Source organism: Alnus glutinosa, chromosome 7 (assembly GCF_958979055.1).
Source record: "Alnus glutinosa chromosome 7, dhAlnGlut1.1, whole genome shotgun sequence".
Classification (NCBI taxonomy): Eukaryota; Viridiplantae; Streptophyta; class Magnoliopsida; order Fagales; family Betulaceae; genus Alnus; species Alnus glutinosa.
Genome location: NC_084892.1, coordinates 22,977,838 through 22,998,263, shown reverse-complemented (window position 1 = coordinate 22,998,263; position 20,426 = coordinate 22,977,838). Strand labels below are relative to the sequence as shown.

Sequence of the window (20,426 nt, the reverse complement as noted above, 5' to 3'; positions counted from 1 at the left end):
ATCCCCCAATAAGAAAGATGAGATCTGGTATCATTTTGAAATCAATATAAAAAAAGATTGCGTTTGTCAGGAACTTCAGATTGTCAAGTAAATCATTAATCATAAGTTACAACAATACAGTATCAATATATCAGCTTCCACCGTTGAAGAAGCTTATTGCTGCCATATAATTGCTTCCTAAAACAACTTATCAAAAAAAAAAAAAAATTTGCTTCCTAAAACAAAACCATCCCTCAAATAATACAGTAACAAATACTCTCTCTCTCTCTCTCTCTCTCTCTCTCTCTCTCTCTCTCTCTCTCTCTCTCTCTCTCTCTCTCTCTCTCTCTCTCTCTCTCTCTCTCTCTCTCCTCTTACACAATAACACACCAGAAACCTCTTCATCTAAAACCAAAAAAAAAAAAAAAAAAACCCTATCCAGGCATCTGATAGAGATCAAATTACTACACAGATTTCAAGTTTTTTTATTTTCAAAAAGGAGAAAAAAAATGTTCTTTCTCATCCTTTTCCCCTCCCCTCAACAGAAAAATCACGGGCATGCACCTTACATGCAAAGAATAACATACCTTCAGAGGTATGGTGAAATAGCTTATGCTGCAGCAGACTGCTTCTCCTCATAATCATCAAGATTAAGAGCTTCCAACAATTTCGGCCAGGACTGTGGGATCCCTCCAGGCAGATCAAACTCCAATAATTTTCCTCGACTACGATAAAATTCCTCCACAGGCTGACTCTGCGAAAACAATAGGTGTAAGGGCACCAAATAAATAGTATAAAAAGATATTTACCAAATTCAAAAGGAGCCATAGATAACAATATGGTGTAATCTACTTTTAATAAAACCATTTGAACAATACAGACATCGACCACATGAACGGGGGAAAATATATTTCAGGCGAAACGCATTTGCAAATATCTTGCAAATGCCCCTCCATAAATAGCATAGTAAAGAATTGAACAATACCTTTTCACTGTATACACGAGCATAGTAAAGAATTGAACAATACCTTTTCACTGTATACACGAAGCCGTTCTTTTACAACTGTTTCAGTATCATCTGACCGAGTAATAAGCTTTGATGTGCAATGTGGTGGGGGAAGAAGTGGAGCCATGCTAATACCAGGATTCCCATTTTCACCCTTGACATTGATGGATGCCAGATTGAAATTTTTCCCACATTCGCTGCAAATTCTTCTTCCAAGACATTTCTCAAGCAAAACATTTTCCTGGAGCTTCAGATTGACCACCAAGTCAATGTCGGTCACCCCTTCCAATATTTCCTGAGAACACAAACAATTAAGCGAAATTTAAGCACATACCATGAAGGCAAAAGGCTGCTAGAGAGAGAATATCACATATTTCTATAAATCCGTGATAAGCGTTGAATGTTACACATTTAAACCCCTTAATTTACATATGTTAAACCTTAGTTTATATTTTAATATAGTATTTTGTTGTGTTTTATCTTATTTTTAGGTCCTAATGGAAAACACAAGCAAACCCATTAAAATTAGGCCTAAAATGCATCAAGGAAAGTTGAAGAGTATCAAGTGGATCAAGCCCCAAAATACTGACGATCGATTACTGCAGAAACTGAAGTCGATCAAGCGCTAGAAGTGTGGATCGATCGCTGCTTGGATCGATCCCCAAAAGCTGATGATCTATCGCCCCCAGTTCTTCCAAAAACATAAAAATATCTGCAGACCTTATCACTTCAGAAGATATTTCAGCTTACTTGACTAAAAATCTTTGATTTTCCTTAATATTTTTGTATTTCCCTTCTCTATAATATAAAACCCATCCGAGAGAGTTGTGAGAGTTAGTTTTTTAGTTTGTTTTTGTTCTAGTTTTATCTTAAGCTTATTTTTGTTCTAGCATAAGGCAGAAGCACGACTCACAGCTCCAGAGTACTCTAGGAAATGGTTTTCTCTTCTTCAATAGAGAATCCCAAATCCTTCATGAGTATCTAAATATTTTATAGGGTTTTGATGTAATTCTTTCCAAGTGCTATGGTTTGATTGTGTTTCTCGTAGTGTTTTCTGCATATGTATAATGATTGTATAGCTTAGAGGATTGCAAAACTTTTGTAAATCGTTCTTAATGTTTACATTCATTCTTGAAGAAACGTTTATCTTATCTATGAGAATTCTTTTTAGCTTGAATGAATTCAAATGTTTCCATTTTCTGTGATTGTGGGAACGATGGCTATGCAATAATGCTTTTTGATATAATTTATATGAATTTGATGAGCCATGCTAGGGAACACAAATCAATCCATATCTTAGTGTAGTTTAACATAGGTTGATTGATGCGTGTGAAACTAAAATGACTCATGCTTTTTCCGTGAATATGTATGCTTATTAGGAGATTTTATAGTCCATGCTAGGAAACACGACTCGTTTCACAATTAGATATTAGGTGGACAATTAGTGCGAAACTAAGATTGCTTATCATTATTTCTTAACAATAGTTTCATATCAAGGTCGTTGTATGATTGACAACCATTACGCGCTTATATTATGCATATAATGAAAATCCATGTGAGACACATTTTGCCATTGGTATGCAGTTTGGATGAAATCAATTCCCTATACTTCTCCTTCTACCTCTATCTTCATTTTAATTGTCATTAGTTTATGCTTATTTTAGTTTTAAATTCAAAAACAAAAACAATATATTTTCGAATTGGATAAAGTCTTCAATATTTCATAATCAAACAACCACCACAATCATTGAGGTTCGATACCCTCTCTATAGCCCTATTCTACAAAAATTCGTTTTATTGCGAGTGGTTATAAATTTAAAATCCACGTATCAATTAAGTTTGGTATCAATCCACAAAGAGAGGGAGAGAGATTCATGTAATACTGTTTGGTTAGCTAAATCTGGTCGGGGAATACTCGCAAAACGAATTGTTATTGGGCCAAATGAATGAGAGAGAGAGAGAGGCAACATCGGGCCAAATTTGGAGGATGAACCCTTTGAAACGCAGGCCTACTTGTACTGTTGGATTTTGGAAGGGTAGGGATATTCTTTAGTGGGTATTAGATGATTATAACCTGGGAAAGTAAAGAAAATCTAGACTTCGTTGTAGGCAGCAAAACAATTCCTTTCGTTTTCTTCTATTTTGGATTGAGATACAATAATATTGCAGGGGTGGCAACCTTCTCAATCAAAAACTCCATTCATTCATTTTCATAAAGTAAAAAAATAAAAGAAAAAAGAAACAGAGTTTACGTAATAACAATCTCTTTTGAAAACAGCGAAGATGCTCACCGCTTGATTTATTGTTCGAGGAAAACCATCAAGAATAAATCCTGAATCACCTTTAGCTTCTCCAGACTCCAGTCTTTTTGACAATAAGCTTATTATGATTTCATCTGAGACCAATTTACCTTGGTTCACAATCTCCGATAGCTGCAGCAGACAACAGAGGTTTAGAGAGAGAGAGAGCATAAAATTTAATCTTCTCAAAGCACTTATAAAAAAAAAAATGTTTTTACGTTAATGAATTGTCTCGCCCCTTGAACCCTATAGACTAAAGTGGAGGATGTCATAATCTAATAACACATAAATACAATAAAACATGAATACAAAAGCATGGCAAGACTGAAAGCTCATATAGCTCTTCTTAACTACTTGTCACAAAGCATAGAACTAAATAGTCAAAGTTATAGGCGACCAACAAGCTACACCCATTTCAGTATATTAACAAGGACGAAGAAGTTAAGATTACAAAAGAATTATTAAGGAAAAAAAAACTACTGTTTTCAGAGAGCTAGCCTTTGTGAAGATGGCTTTCAAAACAAACTAGAATGGAAAAATTAAGAAACAACTTTTTCTTTTTTAAGGAAAATGACCTTTACCATGAAAACCTACTGCATGAGACCTTTGAGTAGTAGACTGGCATTCCCAAAACCTAAGCATCTGGACATGCCATACACAGGTTCTAAATCCTACAAATAACAATCCATTCTGGTGCATAACTGTCCAATAATACCCGTAAAAAATGCACATTGCACGCAGGGGCGGACCTACCTCTGAGGTTGGAGGGTGGTCTTTGGCAACTCCAATTTTTTTTTTTTTAAAAAAAAAATCTTTATAAAAATATTATTTTCTACATCATGGCCCGTCAATGATGATTTTTTCACCCAGGGTTAGATGATTTAGCTTTCTATCCTCGCAAAAATTCCTGATTGCACGTAATTCACAGTGAGTAGTAAGGAGATTAATATCTGAAGCGTCTCAATTTGGAGATATAACTAGCCGCAGACTCGATCCTGAATACCATTTTCTCTTATTTCTAATCAAGCAAGCACCCACAGCAGGCAACATATCGTACACAGCAGACAATTCTAAAATCACTTTCAGCCAATCAAGAAGTTCAAAGCAAAATCATCCATGTAGTAATGAGAATCCAAAGTAATACGAGCTCTAACAAATAGATCAGCGAACGAGACAGAATAACCTGTTGAGAGAGGGGCCCTGAGGAGGCGAGCTCTTCGCGGACGAGATCGCCGGTGGCGATGTGGGGAACGCCGAGGAGCTTACAGAGGCGGCTGGCGTAGGTGCCCTTGCCCACGCCCGGGCAGCCGAGAAACACCCATTGGACATTTCTGTCCTTGGGATCTTTGCGGCTTGTAAAAAGAGGATTGGTTTCTGATGAAATGGCTGAAGATAAGCATCTTCTCAAGTAAGAAATGGAAGAGGACGACCTTGCCAGGCGGGTTATGGCCGCCATTGGAGGGGGGAGAGAGAGAGAGAGATTTGAGTTGCGGAGAGATGGGGTTTGGGCTGAGAACCCTAGTTGGACACTTTTGTGGTTTTAGTTATATCCTGAATGGAGAGAGGAATGTTCTGTTGGATTTGGTCCAAAAAGGAAACGACTTGCAGTTTACAAGAACGAAATAAAACGTCATGCAGTTTGAATATCTAGAGCATGGCCGTCCGATTGAGGGGCCTGTTCGTCATTTTGATTTAACTTCTTGCCACGTGTAGCTCCACTTCCCACAATTACAACCAACGGTCTCAGGGTCGCAAATCCCCGCCAGAGTTTCTGCTTCTGGAACATCCATGGCGACTTCTCTGTCTACTCTCTCAACCAATAATATCCGCTCCAACAGAATCACCAATCCATATTCGACACGTGTGCTCCCTAATCGCGCTCTCAGCCTCTCTCGCAGTCCCAAACACTCTAAGAAAACAGCCAGTCTCTCACCACGGCAAAGCCACGTAATCGTACCATCTGCAATTTCCGGCTCTTCCGGTACTTATTTTTTAATCTTTTTTTTTTCTTTCTTGGATAATGAAAATTCTGATTAACGAATTTTCCGGGAAAACTTTAATTTCTCTTTTTTCAACCATCTTCATTTTCTCGGCAACCAAACGTAGTTCTGTATGGTAGTTTGGAGCTGATGAAGTATTTTGAATGTGCGGATGTGAACAGGGATTGAGACTTCGGCGGTGAGTGAAGATACCACAAGTTTGCTGGACACAGTGAAAGTATTGGACTTGAATGGAAACGCGATTCCGATTTCTGATTTGTGGAAGGATAGGAGGTCTGTTGTCGCATTCGCTCGCCATTTCGGGTGAGTTTCTATAGAAAATAGCTGGTTGAGGCGATTGGATTTTATGTAGCAAATCGTTCTTTTGCTTAGATTGCTTGTCTTTGTTTTCACAGATGTGTCCTTTGCCGCAAACGAGCTGATTATCTTGCCTCCAAGCAGGTAAACTATGTGGAAGGGATAAAGAGGGGCACTGGCATGCTTTAGATTTAGTTGATATTGGGGTATCAATCATGTTAACAACAAAGGAGTTCACATAGATTGTTGATAAGCTGAGATTAAATGGACAGGTCAATTCTGATTAGAAATTGTTGGATCTTTGTGTATGAAATTTTGCTTTGTATTACAACTAACTGCAAATTAATTCACTGAACGTTTCTGAAGAAGATGATATATGGGAAATGATTCCTCTTGCATTCATGTTCTGTTAAAATGGTTCTGACGTAAGTGCTATGGTGACAGGATATAATGGATAAATCTGGTGTGGCACTGGTTTTAATTGGACCTGGTAGCATTGATCAGGTATATCCCTGAAAGGGCATATTGAACTGTTGATACTTACTTAAAATTATTAGCTTAATAGATGACTTAAGTATGCAATGATAGCATGCTCATGCGGAATAGGGGTAATTGCAGAATATGTTTGAATGTCTAGTGAAGTTTCATGAATTAATTTTCCATCAAATTTGGGTTTTGGCTGGACAAAAGTACCGAATGACATTCTTCAATGTTACTCTTTTTGGTTTATATTCGTTGCACTGATTGTAACCTAATATCGTCTAATATGTGACTCACCTTGTGTTGCTTCACTGAAATCAATTTTTGTCATATTTTACTAAAGCTTTTGTCATGTATATAGCCTAAATCTTTGTCGTAAACATTAGCAGTAATTTTATGCAGGCTAGGGCATTTACTGAGCAAACAAAGTTCAAAGGAGGTATGTTCTGAAGAATTTGTAGGCTATGTGAATCATAATATGTCAGCAGTGGTTTAAATTTTTACTGTGATTTTACTGCCAATGGAGTAAAATGGAGACCTGAAACCTTTTTTTTGCCTCATTTTATTTTTTATTTTGGGTTGGGGGGCCGGTTTTTTAGGTTTTGAGGTCTAAGACAACAAATTTAAGTGGGACCTTTTTTATATATAAATATTAATTAGATAATATTAATGTTAATTTTTAGTTTATATTGTTTTATTTAAAAACCATTCTTCTCTCTTTTTGCGCTTAATTTTTTCCAAACGACATATAGAATTCATCTTTGCTGCAAAACATTTAGTTTCAACAGTTGACATATTTTGTGTTGAGTTACATATAATTCTTTTTATGTAGAATTTAATTTGCACAAAACGAAATTTACTTTATTCAAAACAATATTTTAATAAATAAACTTAAGCCAACAATTTGGTTTTAAGTTCATGCGAAATTACCAGTTTAGTTATTGCTTTAAGCCTTTAATGGTCCGTTTGAGTGTTGAATCCGAATATTATTCGAATTTACTGCGCGAATTACGAAGTTTGACTTTATGAGATAAAATTTGAAAAAATTTAAAAAAGTTGAATAAAATACGATTTATTTTTTAAAAAAGTAGAATATTATTCAGAATAATATTCAAAACAAACACACCCAAGTGCCATTGATCTGACTTTTCATTTTTTTTCTTCCTTTCCCTCTAAAGTCAACATCTTGGTATTCAATTCTTTGTAATTATTTTTTTACCATAATTGAGGCCTTAATTAAAGAGCATTGACTAACTCTTTATCATAATTGGGGCATTAAAGTTTTTGTATAAAATTAAACTTAATTATTCTATTGCTATTTAGGGCCTCATTTCATGAGGGGCCTTGGGTAGCCGGGGACCGCCTAATTCACCTTGGCAATAAGCCGGCCCTGAGGGGGGACATTGAGGTTGAAGTTACCATTTCTGAGCTGATCATCCACATGGAATAGGCTAATGGAAATGCAATATGCAATCTGGTGATTGGGCATCACATATCCCTTTTTCATCTAAGTAGAGTTTATGTCCATAAAGGTTACTGATTTACGCCAAATCTTCTCCTCCCTTACCAATATCTTCCACTTGTGTAAATGATATGCTAAATTTGGTGGTTTAGTTCATCTAGTTTATTGCTTTTCCAAACTAATACATCAGGAAGAACATCTAGTGAATGGTGTCACTGGGCTGTTTACATGTGTGCTTTGTGTTCCATGTTTAATCTTTTATTTTTGAACTTTCAATTACATTATAATATAGGGGCCTGTACTGGATATGTCACCATTATTTCTGTTGCTAATGATAGTAATCATGACGATAAAGTCATGTTGATGAGGAGGAGGAGGATGAAGAATGGGTGGTGATGGTAGCAATGATGGTGTTGTTGGTTGCAAATCAGTGTGATTTGTGAAAAAATATTATTCTTCATCAAAAAGAGGTGTAAAGAGTGAAAGAAAGTCTTCAAATTGCAGACTATATAGTCTATGCCGTCCTACAGGCTACAGCCAAAGGCGTGTGTGTGTTTATTCTTATTGCAGCCTACTAACAAAACCTTGTTATTTGTTTCAGAAGTTTATGCTGATCCTAGCCACTCATCATATGAGGCTTTAAAATTTGTTTCTGGGGTTTCAACTACATTCACTCCTAAAGTACGTGAAAATCCATTCTTCATTAATGCTGTCATGCATATAATTTACTAGTGGCTTAGATGGGGTGTTTGTGAAAATTTGGCGTTTTGCGACTGCATGTAGGAATTCTCAGTTTAGTTCCTTCCATGACACTCTAGGCAGGTCTCAAGATAATACAGTTATACATGGAAGGTTATCGACAAGACTGGAAGCTCTCATTTGAAAGGGACACCGTGAATAGAGGTGGCTGGTATGTGAACCATCTTGTTACAAATACCAAGTACATATCTTAGTGCTGACGTTCACAATTCACAAGTTCTCAACTTGTGAAAGAGAAGTTAAATTTTGAACTCTTCGGAAATGTTATCATAATGCAGAATTGTTGATCCAAAACGACTAGAAATTATGAACAGAATCTTGGTAGTGATAAAACAATAAACACAAAGCTTACTGGTTTTTTCCTTTTTCTGTTCTCTTTTTTTTTTTTTCCTTCCTGAGTGAATAATATTATTGCATCCATTACAAATATTTGTAGTCTACTAAATCACTTGAGTGGCATCAACAAATAACAAGATCCTGAGGAACTAACCACAGAAATCTGGCAACAACTTACTCCATTTCATTGGGTAAAGAAAGAAAAAAAAAATACAATTGCATAGAAATGTAAAGATTATAAGGCCTACCTCCAATATGTGTCAGATTGATTTAATGAACCTTATCTATTTTAAGCTAAACTTGTCATATGTGAGTTGTGTGCTGTATTGACAATCGTGGCAAAACATGCAAAATATGTTTTCATCCTCACAATATTTTTAACAGACGGAAGTTTGTCCATCCTCAGGCAGCAAGGTGGAATTATAGTTGCAGGTCCTGGCAAAAGTAACATCTCATACGTTCACAAGGTAATCAAGAACCCCATCCTAACATGTTCCTTTTTCTTCTGTCCTTATGGCCAGAACTATGTTGACCATCAAATATAACAGTGGCCTTAAAATTGAAGCTCCAACCGATTAGAGTAATCATGCGACGACACACATTTGTTACTGATCAATGACACACAGTGAGGATGTTGACCTGCATATCATTTTAGCTGATGTTTGGAAATTGTTCTAAAGCACAGACAAATCAACATATTTTTCAACAATTTCTTGAAGCTTATCTAAATACCTTTTCCTTATGGCATTAAGATTGAAGTGTCTAAAGACTCCACTTGAGATTTATGTAAGTTGTGAGTTCCTGTGCTGGGGACTTCTTTCTAGTATTCTGACATAATTTTGAATTTGTTCATTCGAGTAGGACAAAGAAGCTGGGGATGATCCTGATATTGAAGATATTTTGAAAGCATGTTGCTCATGAAGAAGAAATGATGCATCCTTTCTCTTCTCCATCTATCACTTTCACTTTGTATTTGCATACTTACGACATTCCCTGGCCTGCTCTGTTCTGGGTACTTCCTACCTTCACCAGTGACTTGATGTATATGCCATGTATTGGAAGCCCATCAAAGGAGCTGGCCAAATGATATTACTGTAAATATATTACTGCCAACTCGGCATTATATTACACTGATAAAAAAATGCGTCATTTTCGGAGGTGTCTAGCCAGCAATCATCAATTGGGCAATGTGCCCGAATTTTAGAAAGGGAAAAATCATATTTAGCTCCTACGTTTTGGTTTGATTTCGATTTAGCCTTTGAATTTTCAATTTAAATAATCAAGTTTTAAAAGTTTTGCTCAGGTTTCAAATAGATCTCTCTGTTACTTTATCATCAAAATTAATATTTATCCGCCTATCATGTGTGACACGTTGTGCGCATGGTGTCAAAGCCATGTTGACATATTTGCCACAAGATTATATATGTCCAAGATATCAAAACCCAACCAAAAAAATATAAATTATTGTCAAATGCTTACAAGTAATTTAAGTACACGGGGCTAAATCTCCAAAAGCTTCGTAGTAATGACTATAAATCATAAAACCAAGAGATATGATACATGGGGACGCGAAACTGTCCTCCAGCAATATCTTTTCAATAAAAAATTGTCTCTTTTGTCACATCATAAACAACTTTTTTATTAAAATCAATGTTTTTAATTCAAAGAGTGTGCTGACGGGTCTCGCCCCCACAAATTATTCCCCCAAAAGCAAACACAAGTAAATCAATAAACAACAGTTTATATGGGGCTTGCTCCAAGAGATCGAACTGCTACTTGTCCTTCAACTATTCTCTATTATCTAACTTTTTTAAAATCAATTGGTTTTATAGGATTTACACATTATTTAATGTGGGTCTTATAGATTCAATAATTAATTTTTAAAAAAGTTGAATGAGAGAATGATGTTTAGACTTTCCCCTTGCTCCAATGCTTGTATGGGTTTACTCAAAGGTTGCGGGGCTTCAAAATGTAGTGTTAGGTTTTTAGTGTTAGCGTATTCGGTGTCAAAACTTATTTGGTTGTAAGTTTTAGTCTACTGATCAAGTCGGTGAAGAATTTTATCCAATACTGAATCCAATTCAAAATTGGAAAACCTAGAAGATGTGGTAAATTTTAATCAATTAAGGAAATAAGCAAATTGGAATTTCATTAAGTAGAGTTTAAATCAGATTTGTCAATTCCATATTGAGCACATCTCCGTATTTTAACCATAACTTTTGGCTCAAGTATTGAATTGTGGTGAAATTAGCGGTGTTGGAAAGCCAACATAAAAGGCAACAAATATCTCTAAAGTAGGTTTTCCATAATTCGGATGTTTACTATACCAAAATCGCTCTGTAATATAGGACCGAAAATCTAGGCAAGTTTTTTTGAAATCCTATTCCAATTCGAACTGGTTTTCTTCAAATATTTATTTAAAGGGATTTTCAAACACAAATTTATTAAGGATTTTACTCTATAATTCAGTGTACTAAGAGATGATTTTAGACCTGGACTATTAATGTTAAATCTCTTTTAGACTTTTGGTTATTGTTTAAACATTAACCTTGAATAATTGAAGCCAACTGGAGCTCCGGTTAAGGAGATTAAGAAGAATAACTCCTCCAAAGGCTCTGGGAGAGAAGCAGATAAATGGGTCACTTGTAATTCAAGAGTGTGATGACTACAAATGTTTCGTGAGAATTAACATCTTGTAATTCGTGTATTATTCGTTATTGGATTGATTTATTGAGTTGGCTACCCCGAAGTGGTTTTTCTCTTTGAGTTCAAAGAGTTCCTACTTCGTTACCAAATATCTGTGTTAATTGCTTTTCATATTTTGATAATTGTTTGTTTGTGGTTGATTAAATTTCTGAATTATATTGTCATAAACCTATTTAACCCCCCTTCTAGTTGTTGTTTGGAGTCTATTTATTATTTTCATGTAGCTTGTCTTGTTTTCTTTTCGGTCAGAAAGTCTATAAGCCTTAGTAAAAAATAATAATTAAGGTTTTGTGTTTTTTTTTTTTTCTAAAATGATTTTTGAAAAATATTTTATATATTTCCGGTTTGACAGAAAAAAAAAACTTCTTTAATTTCTTTAAAATGTTTTCATTTTTCAAATTTATAAATCATTTTTTGAGTTTGAACCTTTCATTCTCTCATTGCTAGACCTCTACTAGGCCACCGCCCGAACACCGACAGGCCTCCACTGGACCACCGTTGAGCCACTATCAAACCATCGCTCAACCACCACCAAAGAAAATAGTTATTTTTTGATTGTTATTTTCTTTTAGAAATCGGACAGAAAGACCTTGGAACCTGAGGTACAGAGTCGTATAAGTATAACAAAGAAATACGCCGTCGTATAAAGACGACCCCTCACAGCCTCACCTAGCCCTAGAGATAGATCACCCCCCAAAGGCTTTCCCTCTCAATTTCCCGCCTTTCCACTCTTCAACCGATCCCCATTTCTCAGACTCCCTCTCTCTCTCTCTCTCTCTCTCCCCTCAAATGGACGACAAGAAGAAGAAACGGCGGCGACTCGACCCGAGCTCCGACGAAGAAACCCGGCTTCCCTTCAAGAACCGGCTCAAACCTGACTCCGTCATCCTCGAATCGCTCCGAGACCTCTCCAATGCCTCCTCCTCCGCATCTACCTCCAAAACCCTAACCCTAGCGGACCTCTCCCTCGCCTCCACGTGCCGCGAGGTGAACGAGCTATCCCTCCCCTCCGTCGAGTCGGCCATCGAGTCCCTGATTCTGAAGATCGCGCACTCCATCCTCGGCGGCCACGGGTTCTCCTTCGACGTGCCGTCACGCTCCGCGGCCAACCAGCTCTACGTGCCGGAGCTCGACCGCATCGTGCTAAAAGATAAGACTTCCCTCCGCCCCTACGCTAACATCTCCACCGTCCGCAAGTCCACCATCACCACCCGCATCCTCCAGCTCATCCATCAGCTCTGCGCCAAGAACATCCACGTCACCAAGCGTGACCTCTTCTACACTGACGTCAAGCTCTTCCAGGACCAGACTCAGTCGGACACCGTCCTCGACGACGTATCGTGCATACTCGGCTGCACCCGCTCCAGCCTCAACGTCATCGCCGCAGAGAAAGGCGTTGTCGTGGGTCGCCTCATTTTCAGCGATAACGGCGATATGATCGATTGCACGAAGATGGGTATGGGCGGAAAGGCCATTCCGCCCAACATTGACAGGGTCGGGGATATGCAGAGCGACGCGTTGTTCATACTGTTGGTTGAGAAGGACGCGGCGTATATGCGATTGGCCGAGGACCGGTTCTACAATCGATTCCCGTGTATAATCGTGACGGCCAAGGGGCAGCCCGATGTGGCCACGAGGTTGTTCTTGAGGAAGATGAAGATGGAGCTGAAGCTTCCGGTGCTTGCGCTTGTGGATAGCGATCCCTACGGGCTGAAGATTTTGTCGGTCTACGGATGCGGGTCGAAGAACATGTCGTATGACAGTGCGAATTTGACGACCCCGGATATCAAGTGGTTGGGGATTCGGCCGAGCGATTTGGACAAGTATAAAATACCAGAGCAGTGTCGGTTGCCGATGACGGAGCAGGATATTAAGACCGGCAAGGATTTGTTGGAGGAGGATTTTGTGAAGAAGAATCCCGGCTGGGTTGAGGAGCTGACTCTCATGGTGAAGACGAAGCAGAAGGCTGAGATACAGGCTTTGAGCACGTTTGGGTTTCAGTACTTGTCTGAGGTGTATTTGCCGCTGAAGCTGCAGCAGAGGGATTGGCTGTGAGTGGCGTGGTTTTGGGTCAGGGAGAGATTCTGTCACTGTAATTCCTTGGTGTATCTCTTTGTTTGCTTTACTTTCAGAACGAGTACTGGGAAATTTTTGTGCAGTCATGCTGAAATTTCCCAGATGTATCCTTTCGGTTTTTGGCCCTTGTATTGGTTTCAACATCACAAGAAGCAAAAGGACCAAATGAGCAAGAAGGGTTGTCTTATATAATAATTTGGGAAAAATTTACATTTAATTATTATTGTGCTACTTACAATTGACATATTCTGATAGCACATCTGATATCATGTACAAACTCCTAAAGTGGTTTCCGATACAAAAATAGTCATATTCTGATGGCTCCTACTCTTCTCTGCAACCAATGATGCAATGATTTCCTTGTGACCTTTAACCTCTGTACAACCGCAGGTCTTCTAGTGGAAGAATCCAACTCTAAGTTTAAAACCGATTCAAGAGGGCATTCCATATTCGTCTTTTCATGAAGTGCATTTCTAGTTCCGGCTGAAAGAACCTCAAGGCCCAATTCATCTTGCAGAAGCTTAATCATTGCATTTTTCACCTCTAAATTGTGTTTTCCTGGATTTGGATCTAATACTTTCCCGATTCCTAAAACGATCAAGATATCGTCTTTTACTGAATATCCTGCAACCATGAATCATTCAAACATCAGCCTGTTAAATATGTATGCATTTAAGTTGGGATTTAGATTCAATTAACTCCTTTATCTCAATTTTAAAAATTATGTGAATTAACTTAAATGGACTGTGCAAGACAGTTTCCTGCAGATGTCATGGAAAGAGATTCTTTCATACCATGAGTATGGTAGTTCTCCTTGATCATTCGCAGAACTGCAAGAACAACAATCCGAGCTTCAACCTGTTGGACACATATTGCAAAAAGTTGATGAGAAATAGCATGAGAAGGCAGAGACGAAAAATTCTGAAAGAGTAAAAACATTGGTAATTAAATTTGAACTGCAATCAAGGCAAGCAAGTATCAAACTAGTTATCCTCTCCTTATAACCAGTAAAACACAATTGAGGCTTAAACCCAATATCAAAAGTAACTTCGCCAAAAATATGAGCGACTGGATGACAGTAACCATACCTTTGTAAGCCCCTGAAGGTCAATGGATAGTCTTTCAGCATTACTCTTTTGCAAGTGTGTCGCAATTTTTTCTAGAAGTAGACTTTCAGGTCTCCCTAAGTTGGTCCTGTTGCAGGAACTGCACTCTCCTTGGTTCTGATTGTTGTCTTGTATTACTCCTTCACACCATTCCTCTATGAGCGCCTCGAGATAATAATCATTGGATTTGTACCTACATTAACATGCTCGATTAACAGAAGGAAGAGTGTATTCAACTAATATCTAATTATCTATCACAAATGAGAAGGATGTTGCTTATCGTTCCCCTAATCACAACAGGCAATGCCAAGAAACTCTGATTATTCTCTAGTCTCTCCATGACCTTGGATACAAGTGCTTTTTAGAATATGTACGAACATTACTTGTATGTGGCTGTGCATGTATATATGAATAAAAATTAGGTTTAGCAAAGACAAAATTAATGGAAATATGTAGAATATAATCTTATTGATAACATAGTTAAACACATTTTTGCGGGAAAATTTTCCACCACCCCACCAAGCTAGTTGAACAAATTTTTGTGGGAAATACATGCATCAGAACTGATATTCCATAACACTTGAGAGTACTTAATAAAGCAATATAATTAATTGGTAAATAAAGGATAGCAGAACATATTCATAGTTATCTGGAAACAGGTAATAAGAATGCAAGAAAGATTTATACAATCACTTTATAGTAACATACCCTGCTTTACGCATATCTTGATATATAGACAAGCATTGTTGTACTTCATGTAAGGAACCGTATCTGGTGCGGGCCCTTAGAAGCGTATTATAAGTCACCTGAAAAGAAACAATTTAAACGAGTTATATATGGTGAACTGCTAATGCTTTTCTTCATCCTTGTCACAGTTTTTAGAATGCCATTCGCAACGATTATACGCTAAACTGTATTTAGCGTGCAATATGAAACTGCAATCATTTTGATTACAATTTCATTACAATACCATGCAGAATCATATTCAGAAAACAGAAAATCCTTTTGTCAGGTCAACATCTTATAGCAGCCTCTTCTAGAGGGCAAGCGACAAGGATCTTCCCTCAACTGCTTTGCAACAGTACATCGTAAAATTCACACATGCATAAAGAACAGAAGCATATTAACTCTAAGCACTTACCAAATTTGGACGTATCTGATACTTTTTCATTTCCTCAAATAATGAAAATGCTACCTTCAAATTTTCACTTTCCACACAAACCTGTAAACCAAAGGGCACAATGCAGAAAGATCCAGGTACAACAGATTTGAGATAATAATAATAATAATAAAAAAGCATCTTATTAAGTGGTCATGACAAGACAACAATTTTACAACAGCCAAACTAGTGTAAGAAGAAAGATGTAACCTTGATGGCTGTTGTATATGTAATAACGTCTGGTTGAATTCCAGCACCAAACATGTTTCTCAAAATCTGCACTGAAAGAAACAGTAGTTATCAGAGAACTTAGATCCTAATGAAAAGGACATGAATGAAGACCAAAAAATTACAAGTAAAGGGTTAAGGTTTTTTCTTTATTGGTATCTTCACTCCAGTTCTCACCAGCATCAAGAATAATTCTAGTTTATTCTAGTGTAAGAGAATCAGCTAATTAAGCACACTATGAAAATATGCAGAAAGGAACAGCAAAGATGAAGTAGATCAAGATTAATTTGTACACTACCTGTATGGCACCTTCTACATTCCTTAAGCCTCCACATATATCAATCAAAATTGACCAGCTTATATGATTAGGGGAAAGAGCCACTGTTTTCATCTCATCCATCAAAGCTCTTGCATGGTAGTAATCAGAACCACACGCCTTCATCAGAATATTATATGTGGTTGTTGTGGGTGTAAAGGGAAACTTCTTAGTAAAGTTTAAGTGATGTGAATTAGATACACAATTTGCCATGCTAGTACTGCACTCTTCGTCCGCATTCTCTGCAGTTAAATTGCTATATATATTCTTACTACAATCTCCATCAGTAGTCTCCATGACTCTATTTTCCTTCCAGGACTGGAAAAGCCGGAAGGCCCTGTCATACTGGCAAGCCTCAACACAAGCATGTAAAAGGATGTTGCAACACTGTGTGTTGGGTTCACAGCCAGCCTGCAGCATTTCTTCAAACAACTGAATTGAATGCTCTACAAGACCCGCATTGGCACAGGCATTGATCAATGATGACCATGCAACAGTGTTGGGAGTCACACCAGCTGACAGCATATCGTCTTTGATGCGCAGTGCCATTTGCCACAATTTTGCATCCGCAAAGACCTGGAAATTGATACATGGACCAAGAAGATGTCAAAAAGTTTGTGCAAGAGTCTCAAATAACCATATTCCACTTCCCCCAGAAAAATGAAAAAGAAAACCTACAGTCTATACAAAAGCAATGAAATCATGAGGATGGAGGTATTGAGGTTAATGTTCCGTATACAGTGAGTTACCTTTACAATGGTGCTGTAAGTGAAAACATCCAATTTCAACATTCCCGACGATTCCAAATGCTGTACTTCCCTATAAATGTCTTGGGCCAAATCAACTCTGCCAGCAAGACAGCATGCCTTCAAAAGGATATTGTAAGATGCCATTTCCGCCTTGACACCAAGATTCTGAATATATAGAAAATAAAGGTTTATGAGTTTGTACTGTTTTTTGCTGAGCTGAATAAACAAGCAAAATTAAAAATATAAAAAGCAATAGAAAGTATTAATTATACTGGCTAACAAATCAATGCATCGTTTCTTATTGTTTTATCGAAAAAGGAAAATTATAGCAACGCTATGAACTCAAAACTTAATGCATCCGATCAATTTTCTAAAAATAAGACAGGAAGAAGGAAAAAGGCAAGGGATGCAGCACAGTAAGCATGCTAACCATTAGAAGCTCCATTATTATGTGTCTCTAATTAAGCATGGCAGAGATTATTCACTCTGATTGGTGGTCAAATACGATTATACATGGAAAATCCAAAAAATGAATTGTCAACAGAACACACCAAAGGTACAAACTTCATGTTTGTGTGGAGAGAGAGAGAGAGAGAGAGAGAGAGAGAGAGAGAGAGAGAGAGAGAGAGAGAGAGAGAGAGAGAGAGAGAGAGAGAGAGAGAGAGAGAGAGAGAATTACCTGCATATTCTTGTATACATGCAATATGTAGCTCAAATCATGGGCGTTCACGTTCATGAGACTGTTGAAAACATAAATATTCGGGGTGATCTTTTGGTTGAGTAACTCCTGCAGCAAAACCCATGTAAATGAAAGCCCAATACTCCATGGCAGCATAAAATCTCTAATTGTCCCAAAAAGATGCCAAAAGAATTATGAAAACATGATTGTTATGAACCTTCAACACCAAAAGAAAGAAAGAAAGTAAACTAGACTTTACTTAGATTCTGCAGATTGAATCAACTTTGGCAATGTGCTCAAGTTTAGACTTCATAGCCTACATGTTATAACACTAAGTGATGCACATGCTGCTTCCAATCAAAACAATCTTCAGATTGGTTAAATTTCCCAAACCAAACAAGCATTCAGAAATAAGTTACACACTAAACAATATATAAAGCGGTCGGAGAAAGTACCTCATATATGTACCTAGATTTGATGTAGTCACCACAGAGACCACAAACATCTATTATTGTGCGGAAGACATACATGTTGGGAGTACTCAAATTTTGCTTGGATGCTTCATATGCTGTCAAAGCAGACACCAGGTCCCCCTTCTTCCCAAATTCATGTATAATGGTACAGAATAATATCTGCGCATGTGGAAGAATACAAGCATACCTGCAAAACATGATACTGGCACATAAGTAGTGACTAACGTAACAACAAATGAACATACATTAAATGAGAACCCACAGCCAGTGAAGCTCTAGTCAAGAAAACTGTGCCATTTACAAAGGAAAACTTGCATTCTAAAAGACAGCACATTTTAACAATACTCATCTGGAAAGATGTCTCACTGATGCATATAAAATAATAGAGAAAACTTGAACCTTAAAAATACCAATCCATAATAGAAGTGAATCATACCTTATTGCCAATCGTGGGTTACGTCTATCGACGCACACTTTAATCACGTCAGAAGCCTTCAGTAGTTCTTTGATTGAGAAACGAAAACCTAAATCAAGTAATCATCTGTTATCCAATGCACAAAATCCCAATTATGACAAAAAGTCAACACGCCAAATCTTCTAACCATGATAAAAATATGAGAAACTCTTAATTTTTTTCCCCTTCCCAGCTAATTAAGCCCCTTCACATTGCAGTAATTTAGTTCTTTGAATCGAGAATGATCACATTACAACACATCAAATTTAAATACTTCCAATGATCCTTTTTCCAAAAACTTAATACAAACTATACAAAACTAACAAACACTGAAACACACAACCAAGAGTCCTGCAGTCAATAAGTCCAGTATATACAAATGTAGACGTAGTATAATTTTTTTAAAAAAAAAAAAATTAAAAATTACCATTAATCTAATAATTTGAAAATTTCTTGAACTACATGAATTTCAATCACACAAGACGCTACCAAATTGGAGATAGTTAAACGCAAACCGATATATTCAACATGAAAATCACCTGCAAGAACCTCCATCAAGTCAACAACTTCCTCGACTTCCCCACATTTCACAATACGGTGGCACTCTACGCCCAGCAACTCCATGGTAGACCGGTCAGCCTGCTTCAACGGCCCAAGCCGAAGCTTCTGGACTTTCCTCAGAACCTCAGTCACAGTTCGAACCTTCCCTTCTCGAAGACCCGTCAAAATCCCCTTCGCCACAAGCTCCACGCTCAACGCAGCGCCAAACTTGGCGGCATTTGCCCCCGAAAGAATCACACTCTCCACAATCATCGCAAAATCTTCGAGCTTTCCGTCCCCGGCGAGCTTGGAGGCGAGGTGAGCATAGTAGTTGAGGTGGATTCTGTCGGGGCTGGAGCGGAGAGGAGAAGGAGAATGAAGAAGGCTTGGGAATGGTGGTTTGGAGGGAGATAGTTTGGTGGGAATGGGAATTGAGGATCTGTAGGGCTTGGTGGAGCGGTGTTGGTGGTGATGGCGGTGGTGGGAAGGAGTAGCAATGGAGGAGGAGAAGCCAAGGATGACGAACTCTCTCATTCTTGGCCAGCCGTTTGGTGGGTGGCTGTGTACGTATGGGGGTTTATATGCGTTTCGGAAGCTGCATTTGGGATTGGTTTTGAAAGGCTTGTGTTCGTCTTCCATACGAGAAATGCTAACAGTAAAAATTAATCATTAATTTTTTTAAAAAAATTACCCACTCAAACAACCATTCATTTAAATTATCAATTGTATTACTGTTTTTCTCTAAAGCACTAAAAAATGTCAACGCCTCTCTTAATGAAAAAATATTTTTCATAAAATTATTAATTTTTTTTTTAAAAAAAAAAACCTAAAAAAATTATTAAAAAAATCTAAAATATTAAAAAAATTAAAAATAACAAAAAAATAAATAAAATATTAAAAAACAAAAACTGGCTTTTCAATCTTTTTTTTTTTTAAACTTTGGTTTTTTTAAATTTTATTTTAGTTTTTAGTTTTTATTTTTATTTTTTAGTTTTAGTTTTAGTTTTTTTTTTTTCGAATTTATAAGAACATTTATGTTTTATTGAAATAATTTTAGGGTCATTTTTATTTTTTTTTGTTAGTATTAAGAAAATATTGACATTTTTTGATAGTTTGAAGGAGGGCGCTGACACAGTTAGTAGGTTTTTTTTTTTTTGGAGACATTGACAATTGAGTGGTAGTTTAGAAGGATATAAGTATTTTTTCTTAATTTTTTTTATAAGTTTTTGTCATAAAAAAATATTATTTAGTATACTGTTATATGATTTGTTTTATAAGAGAATGTAGCAATAAAAACTAGTTATTAATTTTTATTTTTTTA

At 37.1% G+C, this 20,426-nt stretch overlaps 4 protein-coding genes across 6 annotated transcripts; 2 read left to right on the top strand and 2 right to left on the bottom strand.

Moving 5' to 3' along the window:
* Positions 1-9: 9 nt before the first annotated feature.
* LOC133872223 (adenylate kinase 1, chloroplastic) lies at positions 10-4,818 on the bottom strand. Its single transcript, XM_062309671.1, has 4 exons — positions 4,469-4,818; positions 3,277-3,417; positions 1,008-1,280; positions 10-733 (listed from the first exon to the last, which is right to left on the bottom strand). The coding sequence occupies exons 1-4, from the start codon at positions 4,739-4,741 to the stop codon at positions 590-592; spliced, it is 831 nt and encodes a 276-aa protein (XP_062165655.1). The 5' UTR covers positions 4,742-4,818; the 3' UTR covers positions 10-589.
* Positions 4,819-5,018: 200 nt separating this feature from the next.
* LOC133872188 (thioredoxin-like protein AAED1, chloroplastic) lies at positions 5,019-9,776 on the top strand. Of its 3 annotated transcripts, none has more exons than XR_009900990.1 (9): positions 5,019-5,266; positions 5,447-5,588; positions 5,681-5,726; positions 6,027-6,086; positions 6,465-6,501; positions 8,126-8,205; positions 8,343-8,434; positions 9,004-9,086; positions 9,481-9,516. XR_009900990.1 is itself a non-coding variant. In XM_062309629.1 (9 exons), the coding sequence occupies exons 1-9, from the start codon at positions 5,074-5,076 to the stop codon at positions 9,538-9,540; spliced, it is 771 nt and encodes a 256-aa protein (XP_062165613.1). In that variant the 5' UTR covers positions 5,019-5,073; the 3' UTR covers positions 9,541-9,776. The 3 variants fall into 3 exon arrangements, 2 of the variants coding, with proteins under 2 accessions (XP_062165613.1, XP_062165614.1); XM_062309629.1 differs by having other exon boundaries at positions 9,026-9,086; positions 9,481-9,776; XM_062309630.1 differs by lacking the exon at positions 9,004-9,086 and having other exon boundaries at positions 9,481-9,776.
* A 2,201-nt stretch (positions 9,777-11,977) lies between these two features.
* Positions 11,978-13,618, top strand: LOC133872789 (DNA topoisomerase 6 subunit A). Its single transcript, XM_062310394.1, has one exon. It carries the CDS (start codon positions 12,115-12,117, stop codon positions 13,378-13,380), a length of 1,266 nt encoding a protein of 421 aa, XP_062166378.1. The 5' UTR covers positions 11,978-12,114; the 3' UTR covers positions 13,381-13,618.
* LOC133872788 (pentatricopeptide repeat-containing protein At5g02830, chloroplastic) lies at positions 13,568-19,693 on the bottom strand. The gene is made up of 12 exons (XM_062310393.1): positions 19,105-19,693; positions 18,548-18,635; positions 18,094-18,298; positions 17,639-17,746; positions 16,960-17,124; positions 16,193-16,786; positions 15,877-15,942; positions 15,649-15,729; positions 15,216-15,313; positions 14,490-14,700; positions 14,196-14,259; positions 13,568-14,025 (listed from the first exon to the last, which is right to left on the bottom strand). The coding sequence occupies exons 1-12, from the start codon at positions 19,637-19,639 to the stop codon at positions 13,709-13,711; spliced, it is 2,532 nt and encodes an 843-aa protein (XP_062166377.1). The 5' UTR covers positions 19,640-19,693; the 3' UTR covers positions 13,568-13,708.
* Between the last annotated feature and the right edge of the window lie 733 nt (positions 19,694-20,426).